Below are 21,910 nucleotides of genomic sequence, written 5' to 3' on the forward strand. Positions count from 1 at the left end.
AGTGCAGCATATATGGCTATCCTGTTTTAATATAATATAGATATTTATATATAAATGAATAACTTCTTGACAAATAAGTACTTAAAACTCTTTTTATTATTTTGAGAATTTAATTCACATTATTTTATGGTGAATATTGAATTATATCTCTGAAACATATTGTATTGTATTCTAACTTACTAATTTTATTACATTTTTGTGTAGTTAATGTTGGTGTATCCGTTCAAAGTTCAATATCTATGAGTGATGGTGTACTTGATCAGCCTAATTCGTGTATTGTGAATGATAGTATCATTTGTTTTATCGATCGTAAATCAAAATGGAGGTATTTAATTTTTACATCTGAAAAAAAAAGAATTATTAAAATATCATGCTTTTATTGTTGTATACACATGATAAGGTTTAGGGAATTATTATTTTTGAAAAATGTATATTTTGTTAAAATACTATTTTTATATTGAACAGAATATTGGGATATCGGGGATGCTATATTAAATTGTTCACATTGTGGTGCATTTTTTTGGTTCGAGGAACGTCTTGGGAAACCAAGTATGTGACAAATCCAAGATATTCGGGTTGTTGTATGAATGGGAATATCCAGATTCCTAATATGATACCTCCTCCTCGAGTATTATATCGGTTGATGTTTTCTAATGACTCGAAAAGTACTCATTATTTGAAAAATATCCGATCATATAATTCGATGTTTGGATTTACCTCTATGGGAGGTAAAGTTGATAATAGTATCAACACAGGTCATTCTCCACCCACTTTTCGTTTGCATGGCGAAAATTACCATTTAATGGGTAGTCTATTGCCTGAAGATGGTTGTATTCCAAAGTTTGCCCAATTGTACATTTATGATACGGAAAATGAGATTAATCGTAGGATAAACTCTGTGAGGTATGTTTATTTTCTTATGAAGACAATATAAATAATTTTTTGTTATGTAACTAATTTGTGTTGAATTAAATATTATTTTATAGGGGGAGGAATGATTTGAATAATCTGCATTCAGAAATAGTTGTTGATCTCCAAAAAATGTTGGATGAAGAAAATGTTTTGGTCAAATCCTTCCGAATGGTCAAAGACAAGATTAATGAAGAAAATCATCCAAATGTCAGTTTAAGATTACTTGGCAAGAGAGGTAGGGATGGGAGAACTTATAACCTTCCTATTGTTTCCGAGGTTGCTTTGCTTGTGGTTGGTGATTTTGATGAAGCTTTGGGTGATAGAGATATTATTGTTGAAAAATAATCAGGCCGATTGCAACGTATTACAGAACGAAGTCCTTCTTATCTTGCACTTCAGTATCCACTTCTTTTTGCTTATGGTGAGGATGGTTATAGCGAAGATATTGGTTTTTCAGATAGTTGCACTTCTTCAAACAAAAGAAAGAAAATTAGTCCGAAAGAATATTTTGCATACCGGTTGCATGATAGACTGAATGAGTGTTCTGTTATTTTGTACGCTCGGCGATTATTCCAGCAATTTGTTGTTGATGCTTATACTATGATTGAGACTGGTCGTCTAAGGTTCGTACGCACACAACAGAAAAAATTACGGGCTGAAATGTATAATGGCCTTGCAGAGGCTGTTCTTCGAGGTGAGACAGATGGTTCAATGCATGGTAAACGAATAATTTTGCCTTCAAGTTTTGTTGGTGGGGCAAGATATATGATTCAGAATTACCAAGATGCCATGGCAATTTGTAGATGGTTTGGTTATCCAAATTTGTTTATTACCTTTACTTGTAATCCGAAATGGCCAGAGATTGTTAGATTTCTTGGGGCCAAGGGGTTGAAAACGGATGATCGACCCGATGTTGTCTGTAGGATTTTTAAAGTGAAGTTGGATAATTTGATAAGAGATCTTAAGACCAACCAAATTTTTGGAGCTGTGAAAGCAGGTTTGTTATCATTGTTTAGAAAATTATGTCTTTCCTTCTAACTAATCCATTTATTGATTTTTCTAATAAATATGTTTGTTAAATTAATCTTTGCAGGTGTGTATACTATTGAGTTTCAGAAACGTGGATTGCCTCATGCCCATATTTTGCTTTTCTTAAGCAATGAGGACAAATTACCTCAACCTAGACGCATTGATGAGATTATTTCTGCTGAAATTCCTGATCCAGCAATTGATCCTTGCTATTATGAAAATGTCAAAGAATTCATGGTGCATGGACCATGTGGTGTTGTTCGTAAATCTTCTCCGTGCATGCGTGATGGAAGATGTTCAAAATATTTCCCAAAGCAATATCTTGATGCCACAAAGTTTGATGATGATGGTTTTCCGGTTTACACTCAACTTATTTTAACACAAGTTATACCCGCAAGTGTACGGGGCTAGTGTAGCAATCAGTAAGCAAGAGTATCGTATCCCACAGAGACAATTTTGTATCAGCTTAACTACCACGAACAAAGATCAACTAATATCTAGACAATCAAGTGCAGTTTTGTTTGTTCTAACAACTAATAAAAGCATATAATAAGCAAGTATCAATTAAGGACTAGAAAACACGGTGTGATAATGAAAGATAATATGGAGAAATTGTAGAACTCAAGGATCCGATGCACAATTCCAAGCTCTTATCCAATTGACTTGCCCTACCTTTTGGTGTCTCTAGAGTTACTAAGCCGACCACAATTATAGATTAAACCCCCTCCCGAGGTGAAAAACCTATAGATTAGGTGCTAGGATCGAAGTCCCCTTCTAATCCTAAACTCCTAACTCCCAAAAGCTCGATTAGGTCAATGACCTCACTCAAAACCTCAACTCTCCCGAGTTATATTGTATTAAGGTGTGAATTATTCTTATTTCCGGATTAATTATTTCATCTCCCGATTAATCTAATTAATCCTACACAATCAAGTGGTGATCAAGCAATTGAAAGGAATAAACCCAAGAATAATCAAATAACTACAAGAGCAAGGCAAGAACAAAATCAATCGGATAAAAACTATGAAATTAGTGCATCATCACCAAGAATTCTACAAGAAAAGTTTAGCTACTAATGTTCATAAAGGAAGCCATGTTCAACACAAAGTAATCCATCAAAAACATAAAATAAAGATACTAAATACTCCTGTAAGATCGATCTATGGAGTGAAGCTTCAATCTTTCGATGTGGACTCTTCAATCTTCAAATCTCTCTCTCCAAAGTGTTCTTCAGGGTATTTGTGTGTGTAGGGGCGGTAGGTGTGGAATAGAATGAACCCTAGGCTTCTTCTCCTCTTATTTCCCTTCAAAAATCGCGTTTTCAGCTTTCAGACGCGTCAGACAATCCGACCCGGCCGGGTTGTATTTTTGAACTGGAAATTAAACCCGGCCGGGTCACCATTTTAGGACAGTTGCTGGATTCTGACTCAACCCGGCCGGGTTGTATTTTTGCACTGTAAATTAACCCGGCCGGGTTACCTGTGCGCGGCTTTCGTAGATCGGCCATATCTCTCTCATCCGAACTCCGATTAGGGCGTTTAAGATACCCACGTGAAGCTCTTTCGAAGACGAAGAGAATGATATGCAGTGGGTGTTGATTGGACTTCAAAATCTCTAGAAGAATTGTCTCAAACCAAGGCTGCTGCATATCCACCTATTTTACACCTTTTTCTACACATTCTTAACAAAAAGGTCAACATACCAACATAATAGAGAAGTAGATATAAACACGCCTAATAATAGACGAAATATGATCACATTCATACAAAACCACCCTCTAAAATCATGTAAAATCCAAGTATGTCAACTCCCCCAAACTTACATAATTGCTAGTCCTCGAGCAATGAAGAAAAAGAATTAAAAGAAGACTTGGATTTAAAGGGGTTTTAGACATCATCATCGTCTCAAAGAATATGGAATAAAGGAGCATATCACAATACAAATTCCATCAAGTTAAGCTGTCGAATGCACTTTTGCTTCTAACTCGTATATCACCTTGGATTCGTACTTCACTCGGGATGTATATATGTGTGTATATTCACCTCACTAAAAAGTGTATAACGTATCAAGTAGTCACTCAAATCAAGCAAAAATGCATGGTTTACCATAAGCTTGCTCAATGTCTGACCTCTCCTCTACCTCGTGTGACAATAAATCAAGAGTCCGAAAGGTCTTTTATTTAGGTTATAATGTAGGCTCTTTGGTAAGGTGAGGAAATAATTGGCTAAAGTGACTGAAATTCCCAAAACGTAAAATCCCAAGAAATCACAACAATCAACTTTTAACTTCAACCATTCTCAAAACACTTCTAGATAATAACTAGACTTTGTCTAATTTCTTCCCAACTTCCAAAGACCTCAAATTATTCTCTATATACAAATTTTTTTTCTTTCTTCTTTTTCCTTTTTTTTTCTTCTTTTTTTTTCTTTTTCATTCACTTTTTTTTCTAAGTACAAACTCCACCAACCTTTTTCAATTATACTTTCCCAACTCTTCTTTTTCAAATCTCAACAAATTTAGAGTCTAGGATTCTCAATCCACTTGATTAGCTTGACAAAAGAAAAGGCTTAAGGCTCAAACTTGGCTAACAAGGGTGTTATATACTATGGTTTAGTGTTTAGGTAAAAATGAGGCTAACAACGATGGCCTAACATCTTCCCCTATATTTTAGGTCACTTTGTAGACTCAAGAAGACCAGGAGCAAGTTCTAGAAACACATGCACAATTGATGATAAAACACACATGAAAGAATTGAAGGCTCAAAAATCTCACTTGGTAAATAGCATGAATCAAGGCAAACAAGCAATTCGTTACTTATGCACCCAATTACTCAAACTCTCAAGTCAATGGTCAAGTGATAGCTCAAAATGGATGGTTCTTTTATCATAGAAGACTAGTCTTCACCCCAATTATACCAATTTTTTTTTAATTCAAGCCCAAAATTTGCAATCAATCACAACCAAACAACACAAAACTTCATGAATTTCTTAAACAAAGCAATTCTATCCTAAAACAAAATAAAAACAACAAAACACAACTAATCAATCTAAAGCAAAAAGATAAGTACCTCGTTAGTGTCCCTATCCACCATATCATCCCCCCAAACTTATTCAAAGCTATGCAAAGAATAAGTTTGAAAAGTTGGTGGAGAAGGGAGACTAACATGGTATGCAAGCAACATAAAACACACCAAAAACAAACTGAAACAAAAGAATTTAAAGATACCTACTAGGGGTTACCTCCCCTACAGTGCCTTTGGTTATCGTCGTTGGCTCGACGTCGTCCATGAGCTGCATCATGTCACGCCATAAATGGTGGCGTTGGATTTTCTGTCAATCTTGGAAGCATATGATATAGCCAATCTCTTCTTCCACCAAGTATTTTTCAGAGCTCCATCAGAAATTTCAGTTTTCACTTTGGATAAATTTTCAGCTTTTGTTTTCTTCACCTTCACTTTAGGATTTGATGTAGTCTCTTCTTTAGAAGTTGATCCACCACATGAACCAAACATCCATTGCGGTAAAGAAAAATCCCCAAATGTGGACTCAATTTCTTGTGCCTTTTGGACCTCTACAACGTGCACAGCTTTGCACTCTTTCTTCATAACAAGTTCTTCTTCCTCACGACTCTTCATAGCATTGTAGATAGATAGGATGTGACGTTTGTTACCCATATGAAGAGTGAGCTCTCCCTTTGCCACATCTATCAATGCTTTTCCCGTTGCAAGGAATGGGCGCCCCAGGATAAGCGGTATATTCACGTCTTCTTCCATATCCAATACTACAAAATCGACGGGAAAAATGAAGTCATGTACCCTCACAAGAACGTCCTCAACAATTCCTTTAGGATAGGTGACGGTTCTATCTGCCATCTGTAGTGTTATTGTTGTCGGCTTGAGAGTGCCGATCTTCATCTTTCTGAAAAATGATAATGGCATCAAATTTATGCTCGCCCCCAGATCACAAAGTGCCTTTGTCTGTCTGTCATTTCCAATAACGCATGAGATGTTGAAACTCCCAGGATCTTTAAGCTTGGCCGGTAGCTTTTTCTGAATTATGGCACTACAATTTTCAGATATGTTCACCGTCTCATAGTCAGTCCACTTCTTCTTCTTGGAGAGCACATCTTTTAGAAACTTTGCATATGTAGGCATTTGCTGTAACGCCTCTACCAACGGGATGTTGATGTGCACTTTTCTAAATATGTCAAGAAACCTAGAGAAGTGATCATCTAGTTTCTTCTTCTGCACGCGCTGTGGAAATGGGATCTTAACCTCAGCAGGGGGTGCAGGTATCACGATGCTTGCCTTGGGAGGCGGCACCTCTTCCACTGGTTCTTCTTCTTCCACCACCTCTTCTTGAGAGATTTTCTCCTTCTCTGCAGGCAAGGTTGGGCCATCATAGCTCTTTCCACTCCTAAGATTAATGGCTTTGCAATCCTTACAGTCTTTAGGATTGACAATTGTTTGTGACGGAAATTGGCCCGGTTGATGCTGAATACCCACTGCCTGTGAAATCTGGCTCATCTGGTTATCGATGCTCTTCATGTGAATATTAAGGTCATTCACATTAGCTTCAACCTGCACTAGCCGTTTGTTGGAGTCCTTCATGCACTCTCCCGTTTGCTTCATAAAGGCCATTAACACATCTTTCAGCTCATCCTTCCTCGGTTCTATGATTTGGCCATTTGATACCTGGAATCCGGGTGGTGGTTGCAGGGCATTATTTGGGTTCCCGTATGACAAGTTGGGATGCACCTTGTTCCCATAGTGATTGTAATTGCCTCCTCCTTGGTTGGGGTGGTAATTGTTGAAATTTCTGTTGTTGCCACCTTGATGAACGTAGTTTACATCTTCGACTCCTTGTTGCATCTCAGTCCCAAACTGACTTGTTCCCATATACCCAAGCTTGTCAGTTAGAAATTCCAGCTGCTTGGATATTGCATCAATCCTATCATTATCGGAGGTGGATGCCACCCTATATGATTTTCCTCTGTCGTTTCTCCATCCATCATCATTTGAAGCTACCCTCTCGATCACTTCAAGTGCTTCAGCTTCCCCCAATTTCAAGAGAGATCCTCCGGCGCTCATGTTCAGTTCACGCATTGCTTCCAGCGTGCCTCCCCTGTAGAAGGTTAAGATCTGTTGTCCCGGAGTTAGCCCGTGATTGGGGCATCTTCTCATCAGCTGCTTGAACCTTTTCCAAGCCTCCATGATATTCTCCTGAGGGTGCATCTTGTATTGAATGACCTCAGCTTGGCGTTTGAGTGCCTCGCTAGGTGGATAATATTTCTCCAAGAACAGCTCCACCATTGCATCCCATGTAGGCACAGAGTTAGGACCCATGCTGTCATACCAGTCCCTTGCCTCATCTTTCAAAGAGAATGGGAATAATCGGAGGCGGACTTGCTCATCTGTGACCCCATTCGCCTTCACTGTGTTGCTGATCTGTATGAACTTGGTGAGGTGCTTGTTGGCATCTTCTGAACCTGTCCCACCAAATGCGTTTGCTTCTGCTCTGTCTATCAACCCCGGTCTCAATTCGAAGCTGTTGGCCGCTATCCCCGCATTGTTGACTGGTGGATTAGCAACCTGTCTGTAGGCAAATTGATTTTGCACGGGCACTGGCCTCACATTCTGTTCATCCAATTGCCTCTGCATGGCAACCAGCTGTAGACGGAGTTGGCGGATGACAGGATCCTCATTGTTGTTCTCCTCCCCGTTATCCATTAGAATTGGAGAATGAGGCTCGTACTGGATAGGTGATGGAGGTGGAGATGGACTGGGTGATGGAGTTCTCTGGATAGGAGAGGGTGGACACCTGTGAGCGGGTGAAGAAACCCGAATCCTTTGGTTTAACCTTCTCTGCGCGTTCCTCCTTCTGTTGGATGCTTCGATCTCGAGATCGATAGGCTCTAGAGGTGGACCTTTAGAACGCGTGTGCATACACCCTGAACAAGGAAACACATCTATTAGAGAACTCAAAAATAAAAATTAAAAATAAAGCAAGTAAAATCTAGATTAGTAATCTCAATTATTATCACGATATTAAGCTATAATGACACACAATTGTCCCCAGCAACGTCGCCAAAAACTTGACTCAACTTATTTTAACACAAGTTATACCCGCAAGTGTACGGGGCTAGTGTAGCAATCAGTAAGCAAGAGTATCGTATCCCACAGAGACAATTTTGTATCAGCTTAACTACCACGAACAAAGATCAACTAATATCTAGACAATCAAGTGCAGTTTTGTTTGTTCTAACAACTAATAAAAGCATATAATAAGCAAGTATCAATTAAGGACTAGAAAACACGGTGTGATAATGAAAGATAATATGGAGAAATTGTAGAACTCAAGGATCCGATGCACAATTCCAAGCTCTTATCCAATTGACTTGCCCTACCTTTTGGTGTCTCTAGAGTTACTAAGCCGACCACAATTATAGATTAAACCCCCTCCCGAGGTGAAAAACCTATAGATTAGGTGCTAGGATCGAAGTCCCCTTCTAATCCTAAACTCCTAACTCCCAAAAGCTCGATTAGGTCAATGACCTCACTCAAAACCTCAACTCTCCCGAGTTATATTGTATTAAGGTGTGAATTATTCTTATTTCTGGATTAATTATTTCATCTCCCGATTAATCTAATTAATCCTACACAATCAAGTGGTGATCAAGCAATTGAAAGGAATAAACCCAAGAATAATCAAATAACTACAAGAGCAAGGCAAGAACAAAATCAATCGGATAAAAACTATGAAATTAGTGCATCATCACCAAGAATTCTACAAGAAAAGTTTAGCTACTAATGTTCATAAAGGAAGCCATGTTCAACACAAAGTAATCCATCAAAAACATAAAATAAAGATACTAAATACTCCTGTAAGATCGATCTATGGAGTGAAGCTTCAATCTTTCGATGTGGACTCTTCAATCTTCAAATCTCTCTCTCCAAAGTGTTCTTCAGGGTATTTGTGTGTGTAGGGGCGGTAGGTGTGGAATATAATGAACCCTAGGCTTCTTCTCCTCTTATTTCCCTTCAAAAATCGCGTTTTCAGCTTTCAGACGCGTCAGACAATCCGACCCGGCCGGGTTGTATTTTTGAACTGGAAATTAAACCCGGCCGGGTCACCATTTTAGGACAGTTGCTGGATTCTGACTCAACCCGGCCGGGTTGTATTTTTGCACTGTAAATTAACCCGGCCGGGTTACCTGTGCGCGGCTTTCGTAGATCGGCCATATCTCTCTCATCCGAACTCCGATTAGGGCGTTTGAGATACCCACGCGAAGCTCTTTCGAAGACGAAGAGAATGATATGCAGTGGGTGTTGATTGGACTTCAAAATCTCTAGAAGAATTGTCTCAAACCAAGGCTGCTGCATATCCACCTATTTTACACCTTTTTCTACACATTCTTAACAAAAAGGTCAACATACCAACATAATAGAGAAGTAGATATAAACACGCCTAATAATAGACGAAATATGATCACATTCATACAAAACCACCCTCTAAAATCATGTAAAATCCAAGTATGTCACAGACGTAGAGATAATGGTCGTGTTGTTATGAAGGATGGTGTGCCCTTGGATAATAGATATATTGTTCCACACAACCGTGCATTGCTTATGAAATACGGTGGTCTCATCAATGTTGAGTGGTGCAATCAATCGCAATCCATCAAGTATTTGTTTAAGTACATAAACAAGTGTCATGATCGTGTTACAACGTCTTTTTTCCAAACTGGTGCGGATGGTGCTAGGCAGAATTTGGATGGAGTTAGTTTGTACTATGATTGTAGGTATATATCGTCATGTGAAGCTGCTTGGAGAATTTTCGGATTTGAAATTCAATATAGGGAGCCTTCTGTTGAAAGACTGAGTTTTCACCTTCCGAATGAACAACATGTTATTTTTAATGAATCAGATCCGTTAGACAACGTTCTAAATCGTCATACTATTCATCAAAGCAAGTTTTTGGGTTGGATGGAGGCAAATAAGCTTTATTCTGAAGGTCGAAATCTCACTTATGGAGAATTTCCGACCAAATTTGTGTGGAAAACCCATCATTGGCAACCTAGAAAACAACGGTTTTCCATAGGGAGGTTGTTTTATGTTGCTCCAGGTTCTGGTGATATCTATTACTTGAGATGTTTGTTGAATATTGTTAAAGGAGCTACATCATACGAAGACATTAGATGTGTCAATGGGGTTCAATATGATACGTTTCGAGATGCCTGCTATGCATTAGGATTGTTGGATGATGATAAAGAATATGTTGATGGCATTATAGAGGCATCATTTTGGTCTTCTGCGCATTCTATAAGATTGTTATTTGTGAGTTTATTGACATCAGAATCTATTTCAAGGCAGGATTTTGTTTGGCGAAGTTGTTGGAAATATTTATCATATGATGTTCAGTATAACCAACGAAAATTAAGAAATCATGCAGGTACACAATTAGTTTATTATTTTCTTTTTTTTATTTACATATTATTGTTTAGTTGTAGTAATGAATTATGTATTATCGTAGGTTTGATGCTGGATGACGAAGAAATTCAGAATTTTGCATTGGCGGAGATTGAGAAATTGTTGTTAAATTTTGGGAAAAGTTTGCGCGATTTCCAGGGCATGCCTTATCCAAGATCGGAGTATTTTGAATCATTTGACAATAAGTTGATTAGCGATGAGTTATGTTATGATCGTGAATCTTGAAGAGAACATTTGGAATTTCTTACCAAGTTCACTGATGAACAACTTTATGTTCATGATACTATTATGTCATCTGTCTATTCAAGTGATGGAGGAATGTTTTTTGTCCATGGTTATGGAGGTACTGGTAAAACTTTCATATGGAAGTCTTTGTCAACCGAGATTCGTTCTAAGGGTGATATTGTTTTAAACGTGGCATCGAGTGGCATAGCTTCTTTACTTTTGCCTGGAGGTAGAACATCTCATTCTCGATTTAAGATTCCCATCATTGTTAATGAAGATTCTATGTGCAATATAAAACCAGGGAGTGCACTTGCTGAACTGATTGTAAGAGCTAAGCTTATCATATGGGATGAAGCTCCGATGATTCATAAACATTGCGTAGAAGCTGTGGATAGGACTTTAGAGATATTATGCGTGTATGTAATGAACGTAGTACGGACAAACCCTTTGGCGGAAAAACAGTTGTTTTTGGAGGTGATTTCAGACAAATCTTACCAGTTGTTCCTAAGGGTAGTAGGCAAGATGTTGTGAATGCCGCTCTTAACTCTTCATATCTTTGGAGGAATTGCACAGTTCTGAGGTTGACCAAAAACATGCGACTTTTAAGTGCTGCATCTTCTGATGAAGTTTCACAACTGAAGGAATTTTCTTCTTGGGTTGCTTCTATTGGAGATGGAGTTGTTGGTGGTCCAAATGATGGTGATGTCACTATTGATCTTCCTTCTGACATTGTTTTGTCTAATTCTGGGGATCCTCTTAGAACAATTGTTTCAACGATATATCCATCCTATATGAATCATGAGGACTTGATGAAATGTTTGCATGATCGTGCCATACTTGCTCCTACTTTAGAGGTTGTCGATGAGGTTAACCAATTCATGATGTCGTTGGATCAGTCTGAGGGTCGAGTTTATTTGAGTTATGATAGTATCTCAAACTCAGATTTGACCTCAAATGGCTTAGCTGAGATACATTCTGTTGAATTCTTGAATAAGTTGAAGTGTTCAGGTACACCTAATCATGAATTGTTATTGAAAGTCGGTACTCCTGTGATGTTGTTAAGGAATATAGATCACTCGAATGGATTGTGTAATGGCACTAGACTGGTAATTACGCGTTTGGGTGATTATGTTTTGGAGGGACAAGTATTGGGTGGCCATAATGTTGGTCATAAAGTTTTGATCCCCCGAATGTCTTTAATACCATCTGATCCAAGGTTGCCATTCAAATTCCAACGACGACAATTTCCTTTGGCCGTGTCGTATGCAATGACCCAATGACCATCAACAAAAGTCAAGGACAATCTCTATCTCATGTTGGATTATTTTTACGAAAACCAGTCTTCAGTCATGGACAGTTGTATGTTGCTATATCTAGAGTTACGAGTCGTGGAGGTCTCAAGATTTTAGTTTGTGGAGATGAAGATGATAATAGAAGTGATGCTACTATTAATGTTGTTTACAAAGAAGTTTTTCAAAACTTATGAACAATTGGTTTGTTTGTTGGGCCTTTCTAATTTTTTCCTTTAATCTCTACTCAACTAACAGGTTCTTTATTTGTGTATCTTTATCTAACAAACTTATACTTTTTGATCATTACTCATACATCTTATTATTTTACTCCACTTATACTTTTCTCATTAGTCATACATCTTATTAGTGTGATTTAATAATAACATTAATTTAACTTCACTTTGTATAATTATTTCGGTTTAGCCAAATTTAAATTTAATATATACATATTTCAAAATTTTGGAAAGTCTAAAAGATAGAAATATAAGTAAATCAAAGTCAACTTAATTCTAACCATATATAAACTTAAATATTTATTAAAAAAATATTTAAAAAATATATATTATACAAAGTTCAATAAATATAAAATGCAAATTAAAAACTGTATTTAATCAAGAAAGATGTACTATAAATTGATTACATAGTTTTATAAGAAGTACTAAAAGCCTACAAAATATTAAACAAAAATTTCAAACAATATACAATAAATTAATAATATTCTAAAACCCTAATGCAACATGCGATGCCTCCATCTCTCTCAAGTTTCTCTCTCCCTCCCTCCTTCCTCCTCCTCCTTAACCGGCGGCGGAAACCATCTCCCCGGCCAGAGCACCGCTCCTTCATCCTCCCTCCTTACGTTTATTTTTTTGTGAAAACCTGCATATTGTTTTTAATTCTTAGTTTATATTCATTAGTTAAAAATCTTATGCCCCGTGCATAGCACGGGTATGAATACTAGTTATGCATAATAGTACACTTTATAAATCTCACCTATTTTTCTCATTTTTTATTTCATTTCTTAGTTATATTGTATTCCTTCCGTCCACAAGAATATTACATTCTTTCTTTTTTAGTCCGTCCCACAAGAATATACACCTTTTAATTTTGGAAAATTTTTTCTCTCTAATAAGACGAGACTCATTCTTCACTAATAATATTGTATTGATTTTTTCTCTCTACTCTGTTACTTTACTAATATTGCATCATACTTGTGCCGAACCCAAAATGCATAATGCATATTATTTAGGGACTGAGAGAGTATATCATAATTAATTACAGTAATATACAACTAAATGAAAAATTGATAATTTTATTAAAATATTGGAAATTATTTAGTTAACATAAAAAACAAGATTTTAATGAACCGCACACACATTTCATTTTCCTGTTTTCTTCAAATGAACCTAAGATTTTATTCTACTATATAAACTCTCCCAAGAATTCAATAAACATTCAGTAAACTTCCCAAATTAACCCAAGAATTCCAGATCGACAATCAAAATCATGTCTTTGAAGTCAGCCCTCATCTTCCCAAGATTTCTGTCAAATTGTTGCTTGCATTATCACCTAATTCGATGCTTTTCGGCTTATCCTAGATTTGATTTTAGCCGTATAGTTGAGCCTGATGATGCCATCGATGAGTTCCGAAATATGTTAAGAATGCATCCGCTTCCTTCTGTTATTGATTTCACCAAGTTGTTGAGTTCTGTGGTCAAGATGCAACAGTTCACACTTGCCCTTCACATGTTCGACAAAATGCTTCAGAGGAATGCTCCTGTAGATCACTACACCTTGAGTGTTACAAGCTACAGTAGTTTGATGGACGGGTACTGTAAAATGGGACGAATTGATGAAGTTTGTCTGTCTTTTTCCATGATTCGCGCCAATGGGTTAGAGCGTGATGTGGTTTCTTATAGCATAATGCTGGAGGCTATATTTGGTGATGGTCGATGTGAAGAGGGATTGAAGTTGTTCAAAGAGATGGAAGCTCTACAGGTTTATCTAGATACAGCAACTTATGGAATCTTGTTACATGGTCTGTGCAATGCCCGTCGTATTGATGAAGCATTATCCATGTTATATACCATGGAAAACAAAGGTTGCTTGCCTGATGTTGTGATATATACAATTCTTATTTCTGCCCTTTGTGAAGAAGGGCGGATAGGAGAGGCTAAAAATTTGATGGTGCAAATGGTGATCAAGGGGTGCTTGCCCGATAGTGTGACTTACAATATTTATGTTCAAGCTCTTCTCAAAAGGAACAAGATGGACGATGTGATTCTTGTTTTGAAAGAGATGACTGCAAGAGGGGGATGCACGCTTGGCGCTACCACTTTTACGATGCTGATTGAACCTCTACGAAGGGAAGGCAAAGATAGTGTTTTGTTTGATTTGGTTAAGAAACTATTACCAAAGAAGTTATAGGCTAATCTAGTTGGATGTTATGTTGTGGTACTAATTAGTAGTATTTTAACAGATAGTTTGGAGTGTAAAAGTTCTTATTTGGTTGTTAAAATATAAGAACACGAGAAACTAAGGAAAATAATTCAGGATGACAAGAGACCATACATAGAGACAACTAATGCTTATTTATCACAAATCGAGCTTAACTGTAAGGCACACATTAAACAGGATATTAGTATGTAAATACAGATAGAGGCTGCCAACATTTCCTCAAAGTTTGTGATTTTGAGGTTCAGTTTTTGCTATTACATTTGGCTAGTTCAGTGATCTCTGATGTGAAAATATTTGGGTCGAATTGATGATTACTATTGTTATTATTGGAATATTGAACTGTGAGTTATTTGAACTGCTAATCTATTTCTGGATGAATGAGTTGTGAAAGGGTTCAGCATCGTGGATTTTTCCAATGATATAACAGTTTATCAGAATTAGGCGACTGCTGCTGAATCGATAACAAGTTCGTTGTCCCTTGTTAAGTAATACTGGTCCGGTCCCTTCTCCTTCTCCTTTCCAGTTCAAACACTGGAGTAGTCCGGTCCACATAGGTAAACTTCCTCTTACTTTCGCAACCAAAATGCGATTGATTCACATATGCACGCATGTTTATACGTAATCTCTCCACTTTGTTGTTGTTTTACAGTAAATGGAATGGCTAAGGATCCGATGAGTCCAGTTCCAGGTACTCAGTGTCGTGGCCACGATGATGGTGGCGACAAGTTCACCAGATCACACATAGCGCACAGCTACTCATCAGGCAGCTTGGGGGAGCTCCAGTTCGGAAACACTAATGCTGGCCCTGCCTGGACCCCTCTGAACAGAAGCCAAACGCGTCTCCAGAGTAGGAGATCCCAATCACGGGAGGATCTCATTTCTTCCATGGCAGAGGGAAACGCGATGAAGCCCTGAGACCAAGGAAAGTGAACAACCAACTGCAGGTCTCTTGAACGGAGTGGTTGCTGCTGCATGGTGTTTGCCCACGGAAACGAGACGTGGAAAGACGAAGCGGAGGGATGGAGTTTGGAGATACATAAAAGGTACATATGAATGTTGTTAGGTGATGCCAATAACATGATGTTAGTCTCTAGCTAAGTTTATATATTCATTCATTGAGGTCATAGATTTATTTATAGGGTTGGTCACCTCTATTTGAACTAAGACATTTATTTTAGTATTCTTTGAAATCATACAAATATATATATACAAATATTTGAACTTGAGAATGTCATTCCCAACACGTTTCTAGATAAATTCAGAGCTCCATCAACTTAATGGTTTTCCTATCTATAAAGATGGTGTAATGGTTTTCATTCGTCAAGCATTGAACATGCTTCACAAAATTCAGGCAATATTAGTTAAACACATATTCTAAGTCCTTTTCATTGATGGTAACATCTATGTATTAACTATAGATGCAGAAAGGCAAAGTATTAACTATAGATGCATCAACACATATCAACTCAACAGGACTCATAGACAGGGACTAAAGCTAATGAATAACGAAGATGAATTAGAGTTTGTCCATAAAATTCGTATAGATTCATGTGGGATTGGAACAACATAAAAACCAACCAATAATCCAAAGCCATTGAGATCATGGAGTGCTTGATGTGAAGACCATCATGGCAAGTTCTGGAGTTGGTACTACGTAAAAGTAGTCTGTTAAAGGACCTAAATCTCTAACGATCCGATAAAACGGATAATAACGAGATAAAGATAATCCGGCGCCCGTGAGGGTCGGCGGAGATAAAGATCTGGGCGGCTGTGCGCGGGTTCCAACCCGTCGGGCAACGGCTACAGATCAGATATACGTTCCGGCTGTGCGCGGAGACCTTCCGTCGGGCAGCAGGTAGCGTAAGGAATTAGGGATTCAAAGAATCACACGTGGACTTGGCCAAAATAATATTGTATTTCATTGAATGAATATTATGGAAGACTCCACACATATTTATAATATGTGTGGATACAAAAAAGATATGCTAAATCCCTATAATATCTAAACAAAATAACAAAAGAAGATATGTTAAATCCCTATGATATCTAAACAAAATAATTATAATAAAAGAGAGTTAGGATCGTATCATAGTCTATGGAGAAATCCTACAACTTCAATATTCTTTTCTGGCTCTGTCCGAACTCTGTTCTTAGCTTCTTAAATCTCAACCTATATGGTATGAAATATATCCAAATGAATCAGACAAAACACTCTGAAATGCACGGATTCTATTTGATTCACATCACTTCCTAGTTTCTTGAAACCTTAACTTTTATTCAATACCAAAATCTGACTTAAAAAATAATTAGCATATATGGTTTGTAAAACCTAAAATGGAAAGGAAATAAAAAACGTAAATACTCCGATGACCAAAATTCATTATGCATCAACACACCTCCAACGGAATCCTATGTTTGATTTCTTAGCCTGTTTCACAAGTCCTATGTGAATATCAAGTTATTCTGAGGCCGACTTTTTAAGCTCGTCGGCTGGAACTGCATCAATAAGAGGTATAAGATGGTTAATGAAGGAGAGGAATTTAAAACAAATAGAACTTATGATTCTCTATATTAGCAAAGTTTCATGAAAGAAAACAATGATGAAAAAAACGTGCACATCACAAAGATTTTTTTTATAGAAACATCTTTCTAACCTTGAATTTCACAGAAGCTATACCAATAACAACAAAAATCATATACTATTAATATTTGTCAATTGGTTTATCTAAGATCGGATGGTGCTATCTTAAAATTTGACAATTTGGTAGTTTTGGAAATACATGCAAAACCGTAGGCGATCTATAAAAAACAGAGAGCAGCAGACCATAGCTTCAATAAATTCTTTTCTGAAACGGAATATGAAAAGAATATGATACTTACTTGCAACAACATTTAAACGGGTTGGCCATCAACCCTGATTTCCAGATGGCGATGGTGGTTGCGCCACTCCGAATCAATACGTAGTTCTGGGCAATCATTAACATCGAGTTCCTTCAATGCATCCATAGAGGGCAGACGCTTCAACTTGTTGCAATTCCGTAGAAATAACTCTGTTAGAGATGAGAGGTTCCCCAACCATTGGGCCAATTCTTCTACTCCTATATTCTCCAACGTTAACCAATAAAGAGCAGTGAGATTTTGAATGGATTGGGGCAGCCACTCCCAATTTTCCACCCCCTTCAACTTTAAGCCACTAAGTGTGTTGCAGCATCTTTGCAGCATCCCATCCACAGTCTCTGCAATGCTAACACTATCCTCTCTTGACCATTCCACACTCACATCTATGCTTAATGTGCTCAAGCTGCTAAGATCCCAACTCTCAACACTACCACTACTAGCAGCCATCAATTTAGGAACACCTATGATTATCAAATATGTGAGACAAGTAGATGATTTAGCGAGGCTGTCAATTAGCATTGGTAGATTCTTTAGCCTCCTTAATCCTACCAATCTAAGATCCTCAATTGTAGGGGCCCACGACTCTAGCATTTGACACGGCAATTCCATCAGCTCTCCGCAGTCTACAATGTTCAGCCAACGGAAGATCCCCTGTGATTGTCTTGCTCCACCACTTGGATTCCCAATCGACTTCAGATTCTCACAATTCCTAATTTCCAACACCACCAGAGAATTGAGGGTGTCAACACCATCTGGTAATTCCCTCAACAAAGGACATTTTGATATGTACAAATATGAGAGTTTCTGATTGTTATAGAATATCCATTCCGGCAGGCAATCCAATGCCTTTAACTCTTCTAATCGGAGTGACGTTAAATGATTGAATGAAGTATTTATATACCTCACCTTCTTCAATCCTTCCAATGAAAGAGACTTGAGATTAGACAAGAGCTCCAGCTTTGGAATTTCCTCAATTTCTGAGCACCTGTAGAGTGTTAATTCAATCAAGTTGTCTTGTGGTACCCAAGATCCTTGTGGCCCATCACGTACTTCCATCTTCTCAGCCCATGTTGGAAGTCTTTTGCCTTTGAATCCTGAAATCTCCAACTTCTTCAGATAGGCATGAGGTTGGAGACCTTCCAACACACTCTCATCATTTCTTTCATCTTCTCTATCATAAACCCATGCAAACTCCAAATCTAATAAGTTTGGTTTTTGAAATATATTTGCTTTCAGAGACTCTTCCTTATCACGCACCTCCTCCAGATTACGAATTACTAGTTTTCCTTTGAGATTCTTCAAATTTCCGAGCTCTTCAATTTGGTAGCCCTTCTCTTTGCCTACTGTGAAGTAAGGTAGTGTTTGAAGACTAGTTAATCTCCCAATCTCAGCTGGCAACTTTGTATTAGAACCAATATAAAGATGCCTTAGGTTAAACATATACTTCAACGTACTTGGCAGATTCTCTAAGCTCCAGCGTGCTCTTAATGTTTGCAAGTGATGGAGTTTACCAACCCATTTCGGCAAGTTTACAATTTCTGTATCATAAATATTCAGATTTCTCAAATGTACCAACTCCCTAATTGAATTGGGCAACTCTTTATACTCACCAGAAAGAGTCAGATTATGCAAACACTCAAAGCTTGAGAACTTAGTACAAGAAGTTCCACCTTCCAAGAATAATGTACGCAAATGGTTGGCCACATTTTTTGGTATAGGACTTGATTCTTTTTTCAGAAACATGTATCGAGCAGGGGTACTGTCATCTGCATTATTGGATAAGACAGAAAATGCAAGATCATGCACAAGATCATGCATCACACACTTTGAAACACTTTCAGAATCGTCTTTCTCTGCAACTTGTAACAAAGAGTTTTGTAGAAGCACATTAAAAAACATGTTACCCACAGACTCCATGTCATCTCTTCGGGTAGGTTGAAGAAACCCTTCTGCCATCCATAGTTCAATCAACTCTTCCTTAACGATTTCCAAACCTTTGGGGAAAACCGAACAAAACGTGAAACATTTCTTGAGCGACGGTGAGGATAGGTGATCATAGCTCAATTTCAATATTTTTGAGATATTTTCACCGCCTTCATCATCCGAAAGCCAATTTTCATTGATGAAGTGCCACTCTTCTTCGGACTTACCGCGAAGCACTCCCCCGACTACATTGGCAGCTAGGGGCAAACCTTTGCATCTTTTTGCAATCTTTCTTCCAATCATCTCGAATCCTGATGGAACTTCACCATTTTTATCAAAATGTTTGGCTTTGATTATAGACCAACAATCTTCATCTGATAAGCCATTCAAATGATGAATATGAAATGGGTTAACAATGGAAGCAACTTTTGCACTCCTAGTGGTGACGATAATGCCATTTCCGTTAGTAGAAGTAACTCCCAGTACGGAGTTTATAAAGTCTTCCCATTTCGAAACATCATCATTCCATACATCATCAAGAACAAGGAGATAAGTTTTACCCTTGAGAGCTTCTTGAAGCTTTTCCAGAATATCATCTCTGTTCTCAACTCCATCACTAGCCTTTTTAGTCACCTTATAAAGTATTTTGTTGAAAAGACTAATTGCATCAAAAGTTTGAGAAACATGAACCCAAATTAGTGATCCGAATCGAGCCTTTACCCTCTCATGATTAAAGACTTTTCTAGTCAATGTAGTTTTCCCCATACCCCCCATTCCCACAAGAGCAACAATGGAGAAAACCCGTTTCTCTTCCATTGGGTGGGTCTGAGTGAGCATGTCAACTACTTTAGGCAGATCGTCATCTCTTCCAATAAAGATTGGATCAAGACTGAACGAATCCGTCTCAATGGAAGTATGAGCAACAGCAGCAGCAGATGCATTCACAATCATGCTTTGAAGGCCAAGATTTGTTGCCCTTTTGTTCATAGACTCAAAAGTAGCATTGATTTGTTTGATTGTGTGAGCCATATTACGCCGGTGCAAAATGCCATTAAAGGATGAGAAGCATGATAGTACCTTATCCTTGGATGATTTCATCTTTTGTACTTTTTTGTGGAGAAGATGATAGCTGAGTTTATCCAAGACATTGTCAGCATCGAAAGCCACGGCTTCAAGCTCCCTCAACCATTTCTTGACAACATCTTGTGTGATGGATTTCTTCTCAGCATCATTCAAGTAGGCTTGAATCATCCCCAAAGTCCTCTGCAGCTGCTGTGCATCTTCATCGAGACCTCGAAGCAGAGAGTACTCATCCTTGAAAAGGTTGATCAGGTTTTGGACAAGAACTTCAATGGCTGCTGAAGACACTCCTTCCATGGCTTTACAAAGAGAGATCTATAAAATGATTGTAAGAATGCTTGTAAACTTGTGGATTATATACAAACACTACTCTCTAATCTCTTCTACGTTATGACACCAATTTTCCTTCACAATCATATTTGGGCTCACATATAAACAACTAAGGATTCATGATGGTTAAAATCTAACGGTTGTATGGATTTATACTCAAAATTCTTTAAATTTCATTTTTCTTAAAGTATTCTGTTAATTAATTTGTGAGCTTGGCGCAATTCTTGATAAGCAATAATCATAAGCAATTTGGGTTGATATGAAATATATATACTAAGTATGAAATTAGAGAAAACACACAACACATAAATAAGATAGGGCAATCCATCAACAGAAAATGGAAAATGGAAAATGAAATACTACTTACTTGCTGCAGAATTCAATCGTATGGTAATGAAATTGCTCTCTCAATCTCTCTGATTAATTTCAAATATTGAGAATTAGAGTTTGGGGTAGCAAAACAAGATTATCTTAGCAGGGCATGAATTATTGAAAAGCTAAAGCTAGTGGCTGATTTAAAATTATATTATTGACCTTAAAATTAGTCATTATTTAATTTATAATTTGTAGACTCTTGTTCGACGAGGGCCCACAGTTCTAACAACTACTGTCTACTAGTAGTGGTCTTTTTTTTTTGTAGAAAAATAATTGTCCTATAATATTAATAAATTAAAGAAATAAAGAAGAATTTAATAGGCAAGATCCTCTTTTCCAACTGCTACATAATAATCCACCATCCACGATCCTAATCATGCAGTGGCGGATCCAAGGGGTAGGTGGGGGCGGTCGCCCCTACCCGACCGCCCGGAGAGCCTAAATTTTTCATTGAATCAATCCGAAAATAGGATATCCGCCCCCTCCGTAGAGTATAGAAATAATTTTGTTTTCAATAAATGTCATATAAAATGTAGTAGTCCAATGGTTTGGTTGTTGGATTTTTAACTAAGATGTCTAGGGTTCAATCCTCAACAAAACATATTTATTTTCATTTTTTTTTATCAATTCATATTTCTTATTATTATCAAAATAATACCTTTAAATACTACTAAGTTGCATATATTATGTTGTTATATTTATTCTTTAGTTAAAATCATTTTTAATTTTGTGTTAAAGTCTTTTTTTATCCTAAAGTACTTATAATTTGATCTCATGCATCTTAATTATTCTCTATATAACAAAATAAACATTTTAAATATTTTTGAAATATAAATATTTAGTGCTCTACTTATATCACTTTTGTATATAATATTTACAGTGATTTTAAATGTACATATATTTA

At 37.3% G+C, this 21,910-nt stretch overlaps 2 protein-coding genes and 1 pseudogene across 4 annotated transcripts; 2 read left to right on the forward strand and 1 right to left on the reverse strand.

Annotated features, from left to right (window-relative positions):
* Nucleotides 1-239: 239 nt before the first annotated feature.
* Nucleotides 240-12,140, forward strand: LOC121776973 (annotated as a pseudogene).
* A 1,186-nt stretch (nucleotides 12,141-13,326) lies between these two features.
* On the forward strand, nucleotides 13,327-15,623 carry LOC121777558 (pentatricopeptide repeat-containing protein At3g04760, chloroplastic-like). Its single transcript, XM_042174852.1, has 2 exons — nucleotides 13,327-14,954; nucleotides 15,050-15,623. Exon 1 carries the CDS (start codon nucleotides 13,450-13,452, stop codon nucleotides 14,368-14,370), a length of 921 nt encoding a protein of 306 aa, XP_042030786.1. The 5' UTR covers nucleotides 13,327-13,449; the 3' UTR covers nucleotides 14,371-14,954; nucleotides 15,050-15,623.
* An 842-nt stretch (nucleotides 15,624-16,465) lies between these two features.
* Nucleotides 16,466-21,139, reverse strand: LOC121777553 (putative disease resistance protein RGA4). Of its 3 annotated transcripts, none has more exons than XM_042174849.1 (3): nucleotides 20,999-21,139; nucleotides 17,281-20,616; nucleotides 16,466-16,570 (listed from the first exon to the last, which is right to left on the reverse strand). In XM_042174849.1, exon 2 carries the CDS (start codon nucleotides 20,596-20,598, stop codon nucleotides 17,293-17,295), a length of 3,306 nt encoding a protein of 1,101 aa, XP_042030783.1. In that variant the 5' UTR covers nucleotides 20,599-20,616; nucleotides 20,999-21,139; the 3' UTR covers nucleotides 16,466-16,570; nucleotides 17,281-17,292. The 3 variants fall into 3 exon arrangements, with proteins under 3 accessions (XP_042030783.1, XP_042030782.1, XP_042030781.1); XM_042174848.1 differs by having other exon boundaries at nucleotides 16,466-16,896; XM_042174847.1 differs by having other exon boundaries at nucleotides 16,466-20,616.
* Between the last annotated feature and the right edge of the window lie 771 nt (nucleotides 21,140-21,910).

The sequence above is a fragment of the Salvia splendens genome, chromosome 18, assembly GCF_004379255.2.
Source record: "Salvia splendens isolate huo1 chromosome 18, SspV2, whole genome shotgun sequence".
Taxonomy (NCBI): domain Eukaryota; kingdom Viridiplantae; phylum Streptophyta; class Magnoliopsida; order Lamiales; family Lamiaceae; genus Salvia; species Salvia splendens.

What these genes read in the sequence shown, in the direction of transcription:
- LOC121777558 (XM_042174852.1), top strand. Translation starts at nt 13,450, where the DNA reads ATGTCTTTGAAGTCAGCCCTCATCTTCCCAAGATTTCTGTCAAATTGT.
- LOC121777553 (XM_042174849.1), bottom strand. Translation starts at nt 20,598, where the DNA reads ATGGAAGGAGTGTCTTCAGCAGCCATTGAAGTTCTTGTCCAAAACCTG.